The sequence below is a fragment of the Ipomoea nil genome, unplaced genomic scaffold (assembly GCF_001879475.1).
Source record: "Ipomoea nil cultivar Tokyo-kokei standard unplaced genomic scaffold, Asagao_1.1 scaffold3321, whole genome shotgun sequence".
NCBI classification, from domain to species: domain Eukaryota; kingdom Viridiplantae; phylum Streptophyta; class Magnoliopsida; order Solanales; family Convolvulaceae; genus Ipomoea; species Ipomoea nil.
In genome coordinates, this window is record NW_017619749.1 from 6,714,434 (window position 1) to 6,735,366 (window position 20,933).

Here is a 20,933-nt window from a genome sequence, read left to right on the forward strand (position 1 = left end):
AAAGTGTTTAATTTGTTTCTTTACAAATATATGTGACCAATTAAGTATGCAACGTAACCTCAATCACGACCAACGAATGTAATCTCTTTAATTGCCTTAAGCACCAATGCATGAAGATGGATCTCATATCTTGATTTTTTCTTTTAATTTATCTTTTTAATGACAACTTGTAAAAATTTTACTACTAAACATCTTTAAAGTAAATTATATTAAAATTAATGATTAAGACTAAAAATACCAATATAATCCATAAATTAAAATGAAATGCATGAACTCTTTCTTTTTATATCAATTTTTAATCACAAACGTACGTTAGTATCAGCTATTAGTTTCATGTGCACAATAATCATAATAATATACTATATATTTGTCTTAATTAAGTATTTATATACTTTGCAAAAGCGTGGTACAACATTATTTGTTCATGCTCCGGTGGGGCTAACAACAATCTTAATTTAATCGACGTACCATTTATTTATACATATGGATGAATGAATTTCGTGATCCAAAGTCTTGCTCAGCTCCAACTAAAATTAATCAACTTTATTCTCAAGACGTACTCTCTCTGTTTAACTCATTTCTGTAATTTATCTTTAAAATTTTTTTAGTGTAAATTTATCTCTAATATGTGGTTTGTTCGCTTTTGCATAGAATTGGAGTTTACTTCGTGCACATTCAAATAGTGACTAAAACTTGTATAAGACCGTCTCACAAATCTTTATTCGTGAAACAGGTCGGGTTGTAGACACCTAAGTAGGTAAGTATCACAATTTCATTTATAAATATTACAATATTATCATTAGTAACAATCATTTTATCCTAAATAGAACCACAATTTTACATATAAATATTACAATAATCTATCATAAGTAACATTTATTTTTAATTCAAATTGATATTAAATTTTCTATAATAAGTATCACAATTTTTTTTAAATAACATTTTCACTCTAAATTAAATAGTATCACAATTTCACATAAATATTATAATCTACGATACTACTTATTTAAAAATAAATATTGGGTATTATCACATTCATGCAATGCGCATGGAAAATTAGTATATATTATAAGTAACAATTTTTTACTTTGTTTATTTCAAATTTATATTAAATTTTTTATAATAAATATTATTCTTCCAATAAGGCTGAACCTCAACCCTAAGGGCCCCCACATCCCGACCTGACAGAACATTTGGGAGGATTTTTTATAATAAATATTATTATTTGTATCTTAAGTAGCAAGCACCTATCATAAATTCGATTCGTCTTACACAACTGTGAGTCTGTGACTATAATAATAATAATAATAATAATAATAATAATGATAATAATAATAATAATAATAATAATAATAATAAACTTGTAGTATTATTAGGTAGCAAAGTTTTCATTTACAACCTACTCTGACGACCGAGTGTTTCAGTTCAATTCACGTACGAACAACTTGCGTGCACGTAAAAATACACGATAAGTGTATTAAACTTCGTACGCTCTGTATATTATATGTACATTATATATTTATATGCATTGTTGTATGGTACATACAACATAATAACTTGTTCATTAAAATAAGAGAAAATAATATTTTTGTCATTGATTTATTAAAAAAAAAATTATTTCATTAATTATACATTGTCACTTTCTTGTCATTCAATTTTTACGTTATGAGGAGCTAACTTCAAATATTATAACATTACCATGCTAATGTATTGTTTAAGTGAGCATGATAATGTTATATATTATTATTGTTTTGCTCAATTATGTGATGATTAACTTCTGCTAATGTAATATTAAGAAGAAAAAAAAAAGTGAAAATAATGTGATTATTTACTTTTTCTTAAATATTTCAGTTTAATTTTTATATTATGATATCAATTTTATAGTAAATTTAAAAATAGTATTATATTTCCATAATAATCATAATTAAATACACAGTAATAACACATTTTCGTAATTTCACATATTCCGTAAACTAAATATTGTTATTTATGTTAACAAATGACTCAGTAAGAAGCACAACAATGGATCCGTGGCGCAATGGTAGCGCGTCTGACTCCAGATCAGAAGGTTGCGTGTTCGATTCACGTCGGGTTCAAATCCCAATATGATCCACCCGTTTTTAAAAATCGGATCCTGCGTAATATTATCCATTTTATAATATTCTTCTGATAGTAAAATATTTAAGCACAAATATAAGAAAAAAAATTGCGATGTCGGATCAGATTCGGCAATATATTCCCTTCATTTTATAATCTTCTTCTGTCAGCAATAAACTATTTAAGCACAAATAAAATAACAAATAAACAAACTCTCCATCCAACGTTCAATTTCCAGTTTTACAGATCCAATTCTTCTTTTTACATAAATGTTAATTTTTTCGTGGAAAAACTAAATCAAAAACTAAAACATGGGTATTCTACACTCTCCAGGAATGCCCATTGGGAAGCGTTTGAAGTCAGTGCAATAATTGTAGACCATGAACTTTTTCTGAATCCATTTCAACCTGCTTTTTCCATGGTCATCAAGTTCTTGGCTTTCCCATTCTCCATTAGTGAACTGGTGAGAACTGGGGAAGGTTTTGGCTTGGAAGTTTCTGCACTGAGCTGTAAACGGTGCGTAGGACCAGTCAATCTTTTCTTCCCCACTCCTTGTGGCCCAGGCTTCTGCATTCCATATGCTTGAGTATACCTTCATGCTCTGATTATTCGGGAATGGCACCCCAATTTCTTCATCATTCTTGAACACCCTTATGGGAATCTTATCCACCAGAAAACTGTAAAAGTATAACCCAACAACCCATAAGTTTCAAATCATTCTTGGAACAATTCCAAGATGCTAAGAGATTATGGTATCAAAAAATTAAGAAAAAGATTTGATCTTTTTTGGGAATTTGCTTACATGATGTGTTGGGGCTTCCAAACGAGTGTGTAGGTGTGGAAGTTCTTGGTTGGGTCAAACCATAGGTAGAATTGCTGCTCTCTGCCGCCTCTGCCCTGAGTGATGACATTGGTATGGAGGACGTAAGGTTCGCCGGTGACATTTCCGAGGAACTCAAAATCTATTTCATCATGGGTTGGTCCTTGAGCAGATAACTGCAATTCACAAAAGCCATTTGAATCTTAGCCACTCAGAATCAGAGAAAGAAACATGTTCAAAAACTCTCAAGACTTCAAGTAATCTTATTAAAGATTTGTGTGGGGGGTTTGGATATATAGATACGTACATAAAAGGCAGTAACAGTGCCGGCAGAATTTCCAGGAACGAGCTTCATCTCCATCTCAACTCTGCCAAAGAGAAAGTCTTTCTTGGACCGGAAAGCAGACCCAGAAGTGGTGTCTAGCGACAAGGAAAGAAGCTGGCCTCCATTAGAAATCTTGGTGCCATTGCCACCCCAAGTCATATCAAAATCTTGGTAGAAGTTAGCAGCGTAAGAAGAAGAAGCCAAGCAAGAACTCAGGGCCACCATAACAAGAACCTCCAGCATTCTTGAACACCCCCTTCTCATTGCAGGTATTGTGAGATTTTGGCGAGTGCGGAAATGGGGTTTGAAGGAAAGTGGAAGAGAATATATATTATATAGTGGGTTTGTGGAGAGGAAGAGAGAGCGGCTAGCTATGAAAGAAATTGCATAAAGCTTGTGAACCCAAATGCACAGCCCCCACCAAACCCTAAAGGGAGCTAAGAGGGTCTCGTTTTAATGTTTTATGGAACTTGTGAGCGACAACTGGAATTGGAAAGACCAAAGCTGGTGCCAGCTTGGCGTGGAAGCGCCCTTTTGCCCTTTTGCTGTAAGAAATTTGGATATTCCGGGGAATTTGAACATAATGAGTTATTAGCTGATTGTGATACTTATATTTATTTAGATTAATTGAAATTAGTTACTCCTTTTGTTACATTGTCAGTGTTTTCATTGGAGTTCGAACTTAGAAGAGTCACAGAGATGTCATTGAACTACAAGTTATTTAACTGATTTTTTGTGTTTAATAGTATTTTTAATGTAGTTTCTAAATATATAAATTTTATATATATCAATACAAAACTTAATATTATAAAAAATTTAATTAGAAACAACTTCAGTCAAGTCTTCCTAACCGAACTAAATGAACAAAATGGGACAGAGAGAGAATTATTTTATGTGAATAATATATAAAATGATTTAAAGGATATTAATTTATTATTTTATTTATTGAATTATATTTCAATTATTATTAATTTTAGATATAAATTTTAACATAAGTTATTACTATGTCCAAAACAAGCAGACAAATTTCATACATATTTTGATAGAAATTGAACCGAATTATACAACTCACCGCAGCAAGGAAATGGTTTCTTCATTTCTTGGGTCTTGGGTGGCGTAAAAAGTGATACCGCGTCACAACAAATTTGGTACGCGCACAAACTATTCAACAACAATAGAAAAACAAAGTAAGTCGATCATTTTCTTTTCCATCACTACGTATGTACGTACACCCTTACCTTTATAGCGCTTCTTAATTTGAAAGTTGATAAACACGCCCAAGAATGTACACACTCATGCTGGAAGAGGATTCTGAGCCTCAAAGAAGCAATTGGTTTTGCAAATGTTTGTATTCGAAAATTAAGTCTATATTATATAGACTTTAGTTAATAGGTAATGGAAGAAATGTTTTTTTTTAATAAACCTTTCTTCTTGTTCATGGTGACAAGTTTCTTTCCTTCTTGTTCATGGTGACAAGCTTTATGTTTTTTTTTCTCCTTAGCTTCTTACTCAGCAGCGAATCATTATTACCCCCTTTTCAGCTTTTACACAGTTTTTTCATGCAAACCCTCCAACAAAATATATTACTGTTTCATTAACTTCTTCTACCTACCCTTCCCCTTTTGCATTAACTCCTCAGAGTTAAGTGTAAGCCTCCTTTTTGTAGTGCAGTTCCTCACATTTGTCTCTTACTAGTATCCTTTGAGCCTCATTCTCTAGTTGTGCTTCCTGTTTCTCGAATCTGTTTTCACCTTGCGTCCCCCATGGCCTCAAGCAGTTATGATCCCTCTAACATTGATGAAGCTTACGCTTCTATGTCCATTCATGATGATGAAGATTTCTTGGTGAACTTGGAGGAAGATCCTCAAGCTGATACGAAAGTTGAGACTCCCTTTACTCTTGTGGGGAAACTTCTTACTGAGCGGCCTGTGAAATTCAACTTCCTCAAAGACACAATGGCCACTGTTTGGAGACCATGCAGAGGTATGATCGTTAAGGAGGTCACAACCAACTTGTTCCTATTCCATTTCTTCCACGAACTGGATATGGCTCACGTTATGGAAGGTGGCCCGTGGTCATTTGAGCAGTGTCTCCTAGTCCTTGAACAACTGTCAGATTATGAATCTCCCTTTGATGCTAAGCTGAATCGAGCAGATTTTTGGGTCCAGGCGTTCAATATACCATTGAGTCTGCAGAGTGAGCGCACAGCCCAAACCATCGGAGCATTCCTGGGCAACTTCAAGAAGGCTGATGTTGTTCAGTTTGATGGAACTTGGAAGGCGTTTATCCGCATAAGAGTGAGCCTGGATATCACCCGTCCTCTGAAGAGGAAGATGAAGGTCAAACCTCCCAGAGGAGAGGCCAGATGGGTCGAGTTCAAATATGAGAGGCTCCCAACCTTCTGCTTCCTATGCGGAATGATCGGGCATGGAGATCGTCAATGCCAGAAACTCTTTGAGTCGCACCCAGCCCCATCGGAACGTCCCTATGGGCCGGAGTTACGTGCTGCTGGCCGGAGATCTCGACCGTTAACGGGGGAGCGTTGGCTTCTGTCCACCCCACCAAGGAGAATGCCGAATACGGAATGCAATCAGAACACCTTTAACGGTTCAGAAGCGGTAGGACAAATGGATGTTCAGGTTAAGGAAACATCTCTCAACACGCTGATTAATGCTACTGATGGCATTAATGGTAGCAACTCTGATCGAGAGACAGCTGGAAAAGCCATTCTGAATGCTGAGGGGGTCCAGACTCATTTAATGGTAAATGACTCTTTGCATCCTAGCAGTCAATTCTCTTTTCTTCAATATCCACGCCAAACGGTCCAAGAGTTGGACTGGGTTATTCCTAACCCGAACGTTATTGGGCTGGGCTTACCTTTAAATGAAGTGTTGGTCCGTGATCCAAAAAGAAAAAAAAGAGACAGTGCTGAACAAGATGGAACCCAAATCATGGAGATGGAGCATGAAGATGAGTCGTTTAGTGGGCCAAAAAACTTGCTTGAGGCGGGACCTGGTTCTCAGGCCCGCCTATCTCAATGAGTCTTATTGCTTGGAACTGTCGGGGGCTTGGCAACCCAGCGACGGTTCAAGTTCTTGTGGACATTGTCCACTCCAAGAAGCCAGTTATTTTATTTTTAATGGAAACAAAACTTGTTACGCATAGAATGGAGAGTATCAGAATTAAGTTGGGCTTTGATGGGCTGTTATCAGTGGATGCTGTGGGTCAAAGTGGGGGTCTGGCCCTGTTATGGAAAAGAGATATTGAACTAAATATATCTACCTTCTCTTCGAATCATATAGACTCTCTTGTCCGTATGGACAACTCCCAGCAAGTTTGGCGTTTTACAGGGTTCTACGGACATTCGGAAAGGCAAAATCACCACCTATCTTGGAATCTTCTTCGAAGATTGGCTACCCAAGGAAATAAACCATGGATAGTCATGGGGGACTTCAATGACATCCTCAAGCCAAGTGAGAAATTAGGCGGAAGACCCCAACCTCAATGGTTGCTTAAGGGATTCAAAGAAGCAGTGGAACAAAGTGGATTGAGTAACTTTGAATTTAGTGGGTATCAGTTCACCTGGGAGAAAGGAAGAGGGACTAGAGATTGGATCCGCGAGAAACTAGACCGAATCCTTGTAAGTGACTCGTGGGCCGAGCAGTTTGAGGAAGCGAAGGCAACCTCTTTTGAAGCTTTACAGAGCGATCACTTACCTATTGCTATATGGCCTATCCCCTCGGTCCGACAGCGTAGGAGAAGACGGTTTAGATTCGAAAATTGCTGGGTTAAAGAGGCTAGATGCAGGGAAATTATCAACTATAGCTGGGACTCTTCTGTGGGTCTTGAACTGTGTACTAGATTTGATATGTGCGGTGAAGCCATTTGGAACTGGGGGAAGAATTATCACAAAAACTTCCAACCTCGAATTGATGCATGCAAGTCCAGACTTCAGTTTCTCCGCGATAGAGAGGATGTTCGTGGTATTGAGGAATTCGCTGCTATTCAGAAATCTTTGCTCCATCTTCTTAATCAACAAAATATGTACTGGAAACAACGAGCTAAAGTATTTTGGCTCAAGGATGGTGACTGTAATTCAAAGTTCTTCCACAACTCTGTTAGTAAGCGCAAGAGGAACAATTCTATAAAGAGGCTCCGGGACGAAGCTGGGAACTGGACTCAGGAAGAGAAGGAAATTCAGAATCTGATCAAGGATTATTTTCTAAAAATCTTCACTGCCTCAAGCGGTGATCAAATTCCTGTTCTCCAAGAGATTCGCAAGGGGGTATCAGCTTCGCAGAATGAGGCCCTTATGAGAGCCTTCACCAGAGAGGAGGTCAGAACTGCGGCCTTCGGGATGCATCCGGACAAGAGCCCAGGTATTGATGGCTTAAACCCCGGCTTTTTTCAAAGTTACTGGGATATTGTTGGGGATAGCTTGACCTCTCTTTGTAATGAGTTCCTTAGGACAGGCAAGTTCCAAAAGGGACTAAATCAAACCCATATTGTTCTTATCCCCAAAAAGGCTACTCCTGAAAAAATGGCAGACCTCAGACCGATTGCTCTCTGCACGGTCGCATACAAAATTGTCACAAAGACGATGGCTAATAGGCTAAAACCTATTCTGGGGGGTTTGATTTCTGATAATCAAAGTGCGTTTGTCCCCGGGAGATTGATTACGGATAACATAATGGTGGCCTATGAGATGCAGCATTATCTGAAAAGGAAAACCCAAGGTCGGGAGGGGTACGGTGCACTCAAACTCGACATGAGCAAGGCTTATGATAGAGTTGAATGGCCTTTGCTTAAATCTATCATGTTGAAAATGGGTTTCAATAACCGTTGGGTGGACATGATTATGTATTGTGTATCTACTGTTGTGTATTATGTTCTGAAGGACAATAATGAGATTGGTCCTATCATTCCCAGTAGAGGTCTCAGACAAGGTGACCCTTTGTCACCTTACTTATTTCTCATTGTTGCGGAGGGCTTTAGTGCTTTGATTAAAAGTTATGAGAATGCTGGTAAACTTCATGGTATATCAGTAGCCAGATCAGCCCCTGCAGTGTCTCATTTGCTTTTCGCCGATGACAGCTACATTTTCTTCAAGGCTAATCTTACAGAATCCTCTAATTTGAAGCAGTTGCTGGCCAGCTACTCCTCAACTTCTGGACAATCAATCAATTTCGATAAATCTTCACTCTGTTTCAGCAGGAACGTTGATGAGTCTATGAGACGAAGAGTAGGAGACATTCTGGGAGTTAGGTGTGAGGGAGGTAGTGGGAATTACTTGGGTTTGCCCATGCTGGTTGGAAGGAACAAAAAACAGATTTTTGGTTTCATTAAGTCAAGGATAATCAGCCGTATACAGGGATGGAACCAAAGATTCATTTCTAGAGCCGGAAGAGAAATCCTCCTTAAAAGTGTCATCCAATCCATTCCTTCTTATGCTATGGGGGTGTTCTTACTGCCAAAGGATCTTATTAAGGAGGTGGAAGTTATAATGAATGGCTATTGGTGGAAAGGGGGTGGTATTGAGAGTAAGGGAATTCATTGGAAAAATTGGAACAAGCTGTGTGTCCATAAGAACTGGGGGGGACTTGGTTTTCGAAATCTTAGAGACTTCAACATTGCCATGTTATGCAAGCAAGCTTGGAGGCTAATCAAGTATCCTAATTCTCTAGTGGCAAAGATTTACAGTGCTAGATACTACCCCACTTCAACTTTTCTTGACGCAAAAAAATGTTCTAACCAATCCTATATTTGGAGTAGTTTATTAGAAACTCAGGAGGTCCTCAGAAAACACAGCAGGTGGAGAGTGGGTAAAGGAGATCAGATCAAGATTTGGGGTGACAATTGGCTGCCTGATACCGATAATCCACAGATTGTTTCTTTCCCGTACCCTTTTCTGGACAATGCAACTGTGGACGTCCTAAAAACCTCTGATAGTTGCTACTGGGACATGGAAACTATTAGAGAGATCTTTGATACAAGAGATGCAGATCTTATTCAAAAAATTCCGCTGGGAAAACACCAGACAGAGGACAAGCTAATCTGGAATCCGAATGATGATGGGGTTTTTACTGTGAGAAGCTGCTACAAAGTTTTGAATGGTGAATTAAGGGCAGAAGATAGAATGAAGTGGACTCTTATTTGGACTCTCAAAATTCCACCCAAAATTAAAATCTTCATTTGGCAGTTATGCACTAACTGTCTACCAACCAAGGATCTTCTAATATCCAAGAGAGTTAATTGTGGAGAGTGCTGCCTTTTATGTGACCAAGAGACGGAATCTGCATGGCATTTGTTTGTGGATTGTATTCATGCTCGACAATGCTGGAGTATTCTTGGGTGCCAACCGAACTCTGCTCATTTCTCATCTGTCCAGGAATGGTTCATCTTTCTATCATCATCTTTGCCTAGGGATCAATTATGCACAGTGATCGTGTGTTGCTGGGAAATTTGGAGGCAAAGAAACGACAAGATCTGGAACAACAAGAGGATTCAAAGTGCAGAGACCATTGTCTTTAAAGCTTCGAAGTATCTGCAGGATTGGAGAGAAGCAGCCTTACCATCCTTACCAGTTAATGAGGAGTCGACTACTGTGCAACCTAAATGGTCAAAACCACAGGAAGGTTTTCACAAACTAAATGTCGATGCAGCGATAGACTCAATCAACGGCAAGATGGGCTTTGGGTGCGTCATCAGAGACGAACACGGCACTTTTGTAGCAGCTAGAGGAATTCAATGGGATGGTGTTTTCTCACCCAGGGAAGCTGAAGCTACTGCGATCAGGGAAGCACTGAGCTGGATTAAAGAACTAAACTTGAATAAAGTCAGCGTTGAGACGGATTCTCTTCAAGTGGTCAACAGTCTCAAATCGAGTATAGGAGAATCCTCTTTCCATGTAATCCTTAGTGATATTAAAAACGTATTGTGCGACTTTTCGCATGTGTTTTTATCCTTTGTAAAGCGATCAACGAACGGTGTAGCTCATGCTATAGCTAGATATGCCGTTTCTAGTTCTGGTTGCTCCGAGTGGCTTTCTATTCCGCCACCTTTCCTTTGTAATGCTTTGTCTACGGACTTGATGAATTAATGTTATGACTTTCTTTCAAAAAAAGAAAAACAAAGTAATAAAAAAAATAGGAGGTTTTCAAAGTGTTTCTGTTGGTTCTGGAAATAGGCATGGGGCCCACACGCCTCAAGGGAGGTGTAACTTTGGTCTAGTGGATGCCAACCCGACCTGTGTACCACAAAATTAATTATACTATTTATATTAAAGCTGTAGTGATTTAGGCAGTAGAAGTTGATGTTCCTGTTTTATTGTCCATCTACTCATCCTGTAAACTTCCAATTTCAAATCTCTCTAGGGAGTAGGGACATGCCATAACAATGTTCAAAAATCAAAATCACTAAACTTTTAATTACCATTGAATTTTTATGCTTTTAAGACAATACATCGGGTACAGAATCAAATCTGTAATATTCTATCTAAAGTTATTACCCAACCAAAAAGTGATAAATTAAGCCGGGCAATACTCGGGCACAAAACTTCTTTCAGTGAGAAGCTCATCCATATCTCGGACAATCTTAAATACAGCTTCTGGCCTGGCCAACCTAAGACAATTACGAGACATGGCTTCCAGTTCATGTCTTCTACAACCAAACCACTGGGCGACTATGTTGGCAATCTCTTTTGGTACTTTTGAGAATTTCCCGCAACCGTTTTCCACAACATACGGCACATTTCCCGCTTCCTGCATAAAACCAGGCAACATTCATTTGAGGGGTACATAATAACAGGCTCAAAGCATGCTCATTTCTGCAACTATGCTATACAAAAGAAGAAGAGGATGACAATAAGTCCTTGGTGCACAATTTTAAAGAGTATCGCTTGTTACACAGATTTTAAGAGATCAGTTTTAGAACATGGTAAAATAAAAATAAAAGTGCATTGAGCAACCACCTGTCCGGCAATGTAGTCGTTTAAAATTATAGGGAGTCCTCGAATCATGGCTTCAGTGATAGTCCCAGGACCAGCCTGTAGAAGACCATAAAACTCTTATATCACCATTTTGTTTAAGGTGAAAAGAAGTAAAATAACGGCAAACACATTACCTTAGTTATAACGCAATCACAAGCACCCATGCACTCTTCCATTTTAGTGACAAATCCCTTTACCTGAACCACATAGAAGAAATTTAACATCTACTAATAGATTCTCCTTCTAAAACACAATTGGCTCTGTTTGGTAAATGGTTGTTAGCTGATAGCTGATTTGGTTAATTAGAGGGTATAGCTAGTTGATAACATTAGCTGATTGTAGAAAGATGTTTGGTAAATTAGCTGTTAGCTAATAGCTATTTGGTATAATTTCTTTTTTCAAAAAGTTAATTGAAAAAGTTGTTTTGAGCAGCTTTTTGAATTTTAGCATTTTGGAGTTACAAAAAGCTAATTAACCAAACACTAATATTGATTTTTTAACCAAATCAAACAATTAATAGTGGTCAAATAAGCCAAATTTGGTTGATGGGTTAACTATTTTACCAAACAGGGCCAATGGCATGTTTATTTTAAAATCCCAATTAATGATTGTCATAAACATTTTATTTTAGCTATATAACATAGATTCACAACTAAGCACATTTGAAACTTGAAAGAAGTTTTTATAAGCTTCAACCATCAATCTGCTTTCCTTATAGCCCCTGGACTCCCTTCATCCACTGTTTCTATCAAATCTTAGAACTATGTAATGGACATTTAGACATTATAGTTCACCTTATAAAGAATAATTTTCCCAAGACTACAGTACTACAAATTGCATAACTTCATCAAAGATGCACTCTGTATAAACACTCCAATAAAATGTAGCACAAATGCCTGAACTGGATTAAGTTACTATATATACTGATCTGGAAAGTAGTACTTAGTATGACACTGTACTAGAGAAGGGAAAAAAAAAAAAAAAAGCAACTAGAACAGCTTTGTACTGGAAGTTTCCGGTTAGTCTAGCAAAGATGTGGTTATAATTGACATGGTGAATAAGTATGTAAAAATAGCAGTTGCATAAGTTTTATAAAAATAAAAGCATCATAAATGGAGAAAACATACCTTGACTGGAACTTTCCAGTCAATGGAAAGCAATTTAGCGGCAAGCTTCTTATTGCGTCCACAGATTATGAGGATCTGACCTGTTGGTTCCCCAAGTCTTTCATCATACAGTGCCTTTCCAAGTGCACGAGCAGTAGCCTCAATAGGCCCCATCCCTTCACCGCCACCTATTAGAAGTACAGCAGGAAGTTGTTCATCCATACCAAGCTCATCCCTCAATTCAGCCTAGATTTCAATGAAAATTTAATTAAGAAATAATCCAAAACACATGGCTGTATGTGAAAATATTGAAATAACAAGAATCATTTTACACATACAACAACAAATCTAAAAATAAAAGAAAAAAATTTTAAATTCAACCAAGTCAAATAACCAATATCTTGATTTCTATTTCTCATACCAGTTTCATCAATTAGTTAAAAAAGCTATTAGAAATACAATACAGACAACACATTTGCAACATCCTAATTCCCCTTCATTGATGTAAAACAAAAAGGGGCATAAGACAAGTTCAAATACCACACCTAACAGAACATTAAGGAATAAAAAAATTGAAACTCCTAGAAAGAGAATAACAAAAGAAAAGAAAAGAAGGTAAAAGAGAGAATCTTAAAGCCAACCTTCGGCCGAATAGGTTTCACAAAGGATGGCCGCACTGGAAGGCCAAAGATTTTGATTTGAGAAAACCGAAGACCAGCTTTAATTGCCCGATGTGCTACCTCATCTGAAGGTGCATAGCACCTTGTTACAAGCTTGTGAAACCTACAAAAGAAACAAAATATGAAAAATCTGAATAAAGTACATGAAAGGTGATTAACCATTGAACCTACCATGTTGGATGGCAAGTGCATAAATCTGTCACAACTGTAGTAAATACAATCTTGTTCAAGAGACCTTTCGACCGCAAGATACGAAGTGGCACATGTTGCATAAGAGGATGTACACTGATAATAATGTCAGGTTTATATTTCATAAGACCTTTTGCAACTTCCCTACATAAAAATGTGGAAGAAAAGATCTTTAAAATCAAAAACCAAATACCCCATACAACTAAAAACAAGCTTCAGAATAAAGGATCAAAATACAGAATAGTTGTCATAATTCATTACAAGCCATAAAAATGCAATTAATGCAAGTGCAAGTGTGCAACAAGCCAACAATTAAATCATAAGATTTATTCTAGCTAATTATCTGAAATCAACCAATAGCAAAACTTATATGGATGAGATACAAGCTAACAAGAACCCTAAATGACATCAAAGCATTCTCAGCAGTTTGCATCTAATAATGAACACAAGTACAGAAGCTGATCATTAATATCCTACAGATTATATTATGAATACATAGAAAAAAGATCAGTCAGAAAAATAAGTAAAACAATTCTAGATACTATCTTTTTGAAGATAGAAATCAGCACGGTAACAGTATAAAGTCCAATATTAACATATAAGCATTTATTCTCAGTCTTAGTAAATGATTGCTAAAAGACATTTCTACCAGTATTGCAAACATAACACAAAACTCAGCCTCACCTTGCAATAAAAGTTGAGGTAGCAGCAAAGTTTGATTGATGAATAACACGAGGAGCAGAAGCATAATAAGTCATTCTCCACAAAGAACTATGTTTAACCAAGAAACTGTAACTTTTGGGTAATTGGTTAAATGGCCATGGAGTATGTTCCGTCCATAGATCACATACAATCACCTGGAAGAAAAACTCATTAGGAACAAATATGGCATAACAACAAACATAACCCCCATGCCATGCAAATTTCACACAACCAATTGACTCAAGCTACAAGAATCAGTAGTAGTCAATAAAAACCAAACCTGGTACTTTTCACCAAATTCTTGACTAAAGGCTGCCTTGATGGCCTCAGCTGATGCCCTGTGGCCCCCTCCTGTATCACTCATTAAAATCAGCACCTTCTTTGGAGCACCCCCTTCAGCACCGGCAATGGGGATTCCCTCATCCTCCAACACCCCATTACCATCCCCTGCAAACCCATTACTCTCCGCAGAACCAGATTGAATTGATGCAAACCCAAGAGGGATTTTCTCACAATGTAACCCAATAGCTCTATTGAACAGATTGAGCAGCCTACCAACCCTTGCAGAAGCACTTCCCTTAGTGCTCAAACACAATACACGACGTTTCTGCTGACTTACACAGCCTCTTCTCCCCAAATCATCACAGTACAAGTAGTTAAACGAAAGATCACCGGAAGCAAAGTTGGAGGAGATGGACTTCTGAGAGTAATCAAACACAAAGGAGCCCAGTTTAGATGCATAACCCATCTGTATAGTGGGTTCTTGCGGCACGGATGAAACCCGCATTCTGTTACAAAGACAAATGGATAGACAACAACGAAGTGAGATTAGTAATGATAACCTGAAAAACTGAGACTTCAATAGAGAACTGACATTGAACCCCACCTGAATGTTGAAATGCCTCAGAGGAGTGAGATGAATTGGGGGCGCCGGAAGGTCGGAGAAGAGTTCGTAACTTCGTAGTATACAGTTATACACCCAAATCCAAAGGGTTTTTAAAGAAACAATAATTACCGCATCGCGCTGTATTTCCCTCGTGACAACACTACAGATAGATACCAAAACTTGTACTCTAAATCTGACTTTCTAAACCCGTTCTTAAATCCTAAATTACGATACAGAGGAACATCAAGCGATTTGTCAGCCTTGGCCGGTTATTCTTCAGTCTTCACACGGTTGTGCGGACGGCGGAGTGTGATCGCACAGAGGTCGGAATCAGTAGTTTGACCACTGGTATCAATGGTTGACCCCCAAATCCCCCAATTGATTGGATGCCATAATTTTGCAATCTCCGTCCAATCTTTCTTAATTTTAGATTATATAAAGAAGAATACGGACTTATCCTTTACATTTTTCACATGTATGAATTCCATTCTTCAATCATTTTCAATGTTTTTCTTTTCCCTTTTCGAAAAAGCACAAACAAATTCCCCATGCATGACTAATAACCACTCTACTTCTACCACATCAACTAGCTTACTGCCTTACTATAGCTAATAAACTATATTTTCTATACCATTTATTAATTCAAGCTAGCCATAATCGAAATCACAAAAGATACATACAAGTGAAAGTGGCACACTACATGTGCAATCTTGGAAGTGCCCACTAAATAGTGGTGGATATTTGGATCCTAAAGGTTATTTTGAATGTTATTTAACACTAAACATGCCAATTTATTACACATATTTTTAAAACCAGTTAAAGTTATCATATAGTCAAACCTACTAACTCAGTCCGCTAACAGTTATTTAAACATCCTTTTAACTTGGTTTATCGTCAATGATATAATGATTGAATATTGTATCCTTGTTAGCATAACCAATTGTTATGCCATGAACCTGGTCCACCTTGCAAGGTGGACTCATGTCCAAATTGAAACAATTTATGCATGTGAAATACTGTTTTCTTATCCAATGATTTTTTTTTTTAATATTGAAAACAACTTAGCGAGTGAATTTTTTTTTTTTTTTTGAGACTACATCAGACGCCTCCGCAGAGGCTCGTTACTTGGATGGCTTCTGGAGTCGCTTGGTTCATCCCGGTGCTGTGGGTTCACCTCGTTTCGCCCAAGGTCCGGGGCATGGGCCCCTGGTTGTTACGCCTGGTGCCGCCTATGTGTCACCTAGATCACGGTTCGCCAGGTTCCGGCACGTCTCGCAACGCTTCTCGGGACAGCATGGGTCCCTGTTCCTCCTTGAGTTGTAGAGGACTTGTTGAGAACCCCGGTCCGTACGCAGGGGTGCCGTAGACCCTGTAATCCTGTTCTGGGTTATACACGGAGTCACTACGTCCCACACAGGTTCTGGTGCCCTGGAATCAGACTTCCCGTTGGTTCCAAGTACCAAGCGTACCAAGTTCTGTTAGGACCAAGCGAGTGAATATTTAGTATTGTAATTGTGAATATAAGGTTATTTAATTGTGAATATATAGTTATGAAATTGTGAATATAGAGTTCTGTAAGTGTGAAAATTGTGAATATAGAGTTGTGTAAAAAAAACCACAATTGTGGTTGTCCGTTTAACGGTCCTGGTCCACCCGTACTGAAGCTAGCCCAAAGGGAATCGTCACTTGTGAGAATTGAACCCGGATTATCCCAAAATTCTCCCCCACAAAGAGAGCTCATTTGCCACTTAAGCTACCCTGTTGGGTTTACAATTATGAATATTGAATTATGTAATTTTGTATATTGAGATCTAAAATTGTTAATATAGAGTTCAAAAATTGTGAATAAAGGGGAACGAATTATGAAGACAAACGGCAAATTAATGACAAGGAAGGAAGCAATTTCTTTTTAAAATTCAGACAAAATCGTTTTGCTTCAAAATAATGCTGTTTTGGATCCGGGTCAACAACATAATTTGCCTTAGCATAACTGTGTAGGTTTGTTGGGCAAATTATGTTGTGCGTCCGTATGCACCATGCGTCCGGATGCAAAAACAACATCGTTTTGCATCAGTTTCGATTCCCAACAACAACATTATGTCGTTCATTTTTTAGTTCATTCATTCTGAATTTTTAGTTATGAAATTATGGATGTGTAGGTATGTAATTCTGGATTTATAGTTATGAAATTATGGATGTGTAATTATGCATGGTGTAGTTATGCAATTCTGGATTTTATAGTTATGAAGTTATGGATGTATAGTTATGCAATTCTGGATGTCTAGTTATGAAGTTATGGATGTATAGTTATGCAATTTTGGATTTATAGTTATGAAATTATGAATGTGTAGTTATGTAATTCTGGATGTATAGTTATGCAATTCAGATTTTTATTTATTTTTTTTAAGTTAGATGTCAAAATGACGTCGTTTTTGCATCCGTATGCACCATGTACGGTGCATACGGATACACAGCATAACGATTGGGTTTGTTGGGCTTGGGTTTCAAGAGATTACTCCGTATATCTTAGCTTGTTCTTATTGGGCTGAGCTTTATACACAAAGATAAAGCATTTTCGTATGTAAGAAGCATAGACTGAAGCCCATTTAGTGAAACAATCGTAACTCAACCAAATTACCTAACGAGTAACGACGTTAACTCCTCTCCCGAATATAATAACCAATTTGTAAACGCAAGTCTAAGCTGGATCCCATTGGCTTAACTTTGACGCCTCACCGAGGTCATTTATATTGAGTCCATCTCGTAAAACTTTAATTTTATATATTTATGTTTTTGAATTTTGAGTTACTTGTTTTAATTATTTCATAGATTGTATTATATTTTAATTAACCTTGACTTGTGCAAAAAATGACACATCCGACAAACTCAATCACATTTCTTCAACTCAAAATTACACGTTGTTTCATACCATCAAAATTATCATATTTAGTCTGTTCAGTTTTTTTCTTCTTGGGTTTCCTTCTACCTACCCACCCACACATGACACATTACAATAGGTTGTCATGCACTCCTGCTGTCCTTTAAAATTTGTTTTCTTATGGTGATGAGATCAATTAAAAGACGACTGGTACGAACTTTTATGTCCGGTTGGTAGCCAAAATGTCCTTTTTATTTCCCAATTACACTTTAAAACAACGTATTCATACATTTAAACTGTTAATTACATCTCTAGTTCATTTTTGTATTTGTGATAAAATTCTCAAAATGTCATCTCTCATTAATCTTTTAAAAAGAAGAAAAAAAAGAAAAAAGAGTTAATAATGTCATCTCTCATTCAGTTAACCGAACTGTTTTAACCAAATCGAAAATTAATCAAAATTTTTTAAGTTTTAACCGTTATTCGATTTGGTCCGGTCGAACTTTTACCAAGTTTACACACCCCTAAAATTAACATTGTTGCAATGTATTGAGCTCGATTGTGTAAGATAAAATATACTACACATTAAATATATTGTAGACTAATAGTCTGTATTACAAAATGAACTACTAATAAATATTTATTTTTAATATATTAAATATTTTATTTTTAATGTAATCAATATTTATTTAAAGTAATCTAATTAAAACAAATCTTTAAAATGCTAAAAATAAATTTGATGTTTTTTTTTTTATAAACCACGAGATAGTTCGGATATTTCTCCGTTCATTTAGCGTCTATATCTACCCGACTAATCCCTGTTTAATCACCCTAAAATAATGATTGAATATGTAAAGTTTGGCCAGCAGAGAAGTACCCTTTCTTGGTGGCCGGTGGGCCCTTGTTTTCTCCAGGTGGATATAAAAGAAATCCTCAAACCGGCATAACATAAATACGAGCGTAACTTGAGTTACCATGATTTATATCCTCCCAAATATTCTGTCGGGTAGGGGCCTTAGAGTTGGGGTTCACCCTTTTGAAAGAATAAATACGAGCGTAACGGGGCCATATCATGCGCTAACAAAAGTTTTATACTTTGGATTTTTTTTTTTAATGGTATATTTATGGATCCATGTGACCATGTTGCTTCGATTCCCAGTGCCCAGCGCACCTTTGGTTGACTTGAAACCTTAAGAAATTTGCTTAGTGAGATGATATGATAATAATGTAGCGGTGACGTTTTTGGACTCGTGTTATTGACTTTTGACCTCAACCTCAACTTTGCCTTGGGGGGCTTCTCATCTACGGAGTATACGTTACGCTATGCAATGCAATTATAACTCATTATCTTTATTTATTATTATATTACTACAACTAGTGTTTTTATACGTGGCACGAAATGAATTTGTTATAATATTTTAAAAATATTTTGATGAATATACAATTATATAAATTATAACAACGAATATTATATAATGAAATTGGTGAAATGAGTTTGATAGATTATATTTTTTGATGTTACCTTTGTTTGATTTCGATTTATACAATTTAAATTTATAAACTTAGTTGATACACAGGTCCAACATTTTTCATCTGGATGATTGAAACAATGCAAATATCAAATGGTTTGTCTCAACATTTTCATTAATATATTATTAATACTATTGAACACCATAAGTTGTTTTTATAAATGCATAACATTAACTCCACAAATTAAGCTAAACAAATATCTCAAATAATACACTTCAAACTTAATTATTATATTGATATATATTTTTTGATTTCAGTTAAGAGATATATTCACTTTGACACTTCCAAAAAAATGTAAAATTAGAATAAATGTGGCAGTAGCCTGGTGACTCATTTACTTCACTTGAAACAAAATTTTGTCAACCCTGTAACATGTTGATTGTTTATAGTTTAATAAATTTTACCCAACTCCTCTTTCGAGACAACAATGATGATAACCATCATTCCTTTTAGCAATGGTGATTATTTTTTTTGTTAAAAAAAAAAAAACAAACTACCCCTATCAATTATGATGTATTCCTAAATTTTACTTTTCTGATATGGGGACTCTGATAAGCTATTTTTAGTTATGTGAATCCTAATACAAGTATTTACATCAAGAATTTGTGTATAAAAGTAAAAGTTAAGAGTATAAAGTGAAGTACACTACATATAGATAGTATTTTCCGTTATTTATTTTGTTTGGATGTTATTTCATTGAAGGTTCCCAATCTAGCTAGTACAACATTGTTTTCATGCCACTAATGGACCACGTTGGCATTAATGCGTGGCCCTCAAGTTAAGTGGAGCTTCGTGGTCTCAATTATGGCCATAATCATTTTGTTAATTGTGATGGAACCTTAAAACCAATATTTAATCATGGTCCCTACTTAAACAATTGATATGAGTTAATTTTGCAAAATACAAATTAATTTCCTTAACAACTTTCAACTTTCAATTTTCTATATATATTGACAGGATAATAGGGCTAGCACCCGACCCGGATCATAAGTGTGCATATGACCCGGCACCATAGTTGACCCGACACCGCATGGATGCTCCAACGGTTAGAATTTCAACAGGTGTCACATCTACATTGAAGCCACCATTGATGCCACCATTGATGAGAGAGAGTTAAAGCCTCAACGCCTCATTCATGACCCTTCATATTCTTGCCGTTAGCTCAGCTCCCCAAGGATGTCTCTTCATGTTGTTACCGTTAGGACCTAGCATAAATAGAACTTCCCTCAGCTGAGCATGACACACTGTACTTTCTATACTGAGACAAAGGCAATACAACTATTGTTACTCTCTTATTCGTTACTCTTATATTATATTTCCGGTAATATTATTACCGTCATTGGTGCTTTCATTGAGAGCCTGAGTCCAATACTCAAGCAGGCTACAACACAACTTTTTTTCTCTTTCAACAGCAAGCTTGAAAGAATGGCGTCCCGCAGCTCCCACGGTTCTCGCAACGTGAACAATGGCAACGCCTCAGGTGACCTCCGTGACCTACTCACCAACAATCGCGGAGGGGACCTCCGAGAACATCTCAACAACGGGAGGCCCGGGGACCTTCGAGATCAACTCAACAATGGAGGAGACCTTCGAGACCAACTCAACAATGGAGGAGACCTCCGAAACCAACCCCACAATGGAGGGGCGAACCAAGTCATGAACCTCCAGGCGACTGCCGATGTCATTCAGCAAGCAGTGACGGCGATGCTAAATCAGGTGGCGGTGGGACTGCA

The 20,933-nt window shown here is 37.0% G+C and overlaps 2 protein-coding genes and 1 non-coding gene across 4 annotated transcripts; 1 reads left to right on the top strand and 2 right to left on the bottom strand.

Moving 5' to 3' along the window:
• The first annotated feature begins 2,024 nt into the window (after nucleotides 1-2,024).
• On the top strand, nucleotides 2,025-2,096 carry TRNAW-CCA. Its single transcript has one exon. It is a non-coding gene; the product is annotated as a tRNA-Trp (tRNA).
• A 128-nt stretch (nucleotides 2,097-2,224) lies between these two features.
• LOC109169928 (xyloglucan endotransglucosylase/hydrolase 2-like) lies at nucleotides 2,225-16,484 on the bottom strand. Of its 2 annotated transcripts, XM_019318843.1 has the most exons (5): nucleotides 16,479-16,484; nucleotides 11,359-11,363; nucleotides 3,225-3,501; nucleotides 2,900-3,093; nucleotides 2,225-2,774 (listed from the first exon to the last, which is right to left on the bottom strand). In XM_019318843.1, exons 3-5 carry the CDS (start codon nucleotides 3,483-3,485, stop codon nucleotides 2,402-2,404), a joined length of 828 nt encoding a protein of 275 aa, XP_019174388.1. In that variant the 5' UTR covers nucleotides 3,486-3,501; nucleotides 11,359-11,363; nucleotides 16,479-16,484; the 3' UTR covers nucleotides 2,225-2,401. The 2 variants fall into 2 exon arrangements, with proteins under 2 accessions (XP_019174388.1, XP_019174387.1); XM_019318842.1 differs by lacking the exons at nucleotides 11,359-11,363; nucleotides 16,479-16,484 and having other exon boundaries at nucleotides 3,225-3,694.
• Nucleotides 10,633-15,311, bottom strand: LOC109169926 (probable monogalactosyldiacylglycerol synthase, chloroplastic). Its single transcript, XM_019318840.1, has 9 exons — nucleotides 14,793-15,311; nucleotides 14,187-14,694; nucleotides 13,889-14,061; nucleotides 13,187-13,348; nucleotides 12,977-13,118; nucleotides 12,357-12,581; nucleotides 11,364-11,426; nucleotides 11,212-11,286; nucleotides 10,633-11,002 (listed from the first exon to the last, which is right to left on the bottom strand). The coding sequence occupies exons 2-9, from the start codon at nucleotides 14,691-14,693 to the stop codon at nucleotides 10,769-10,771; spliced, it is 1,581 nt and encodes a 526-aa protein (XP_019174385.1). The 5' UTR covers nucleotide 14,694; nucleotides 14,793-15,311; the 3' UTR covers nucleotides 10,633-10,768.
• Nucleotides 16,485-20,933: the final 4,449 nt, after the last annotated feature.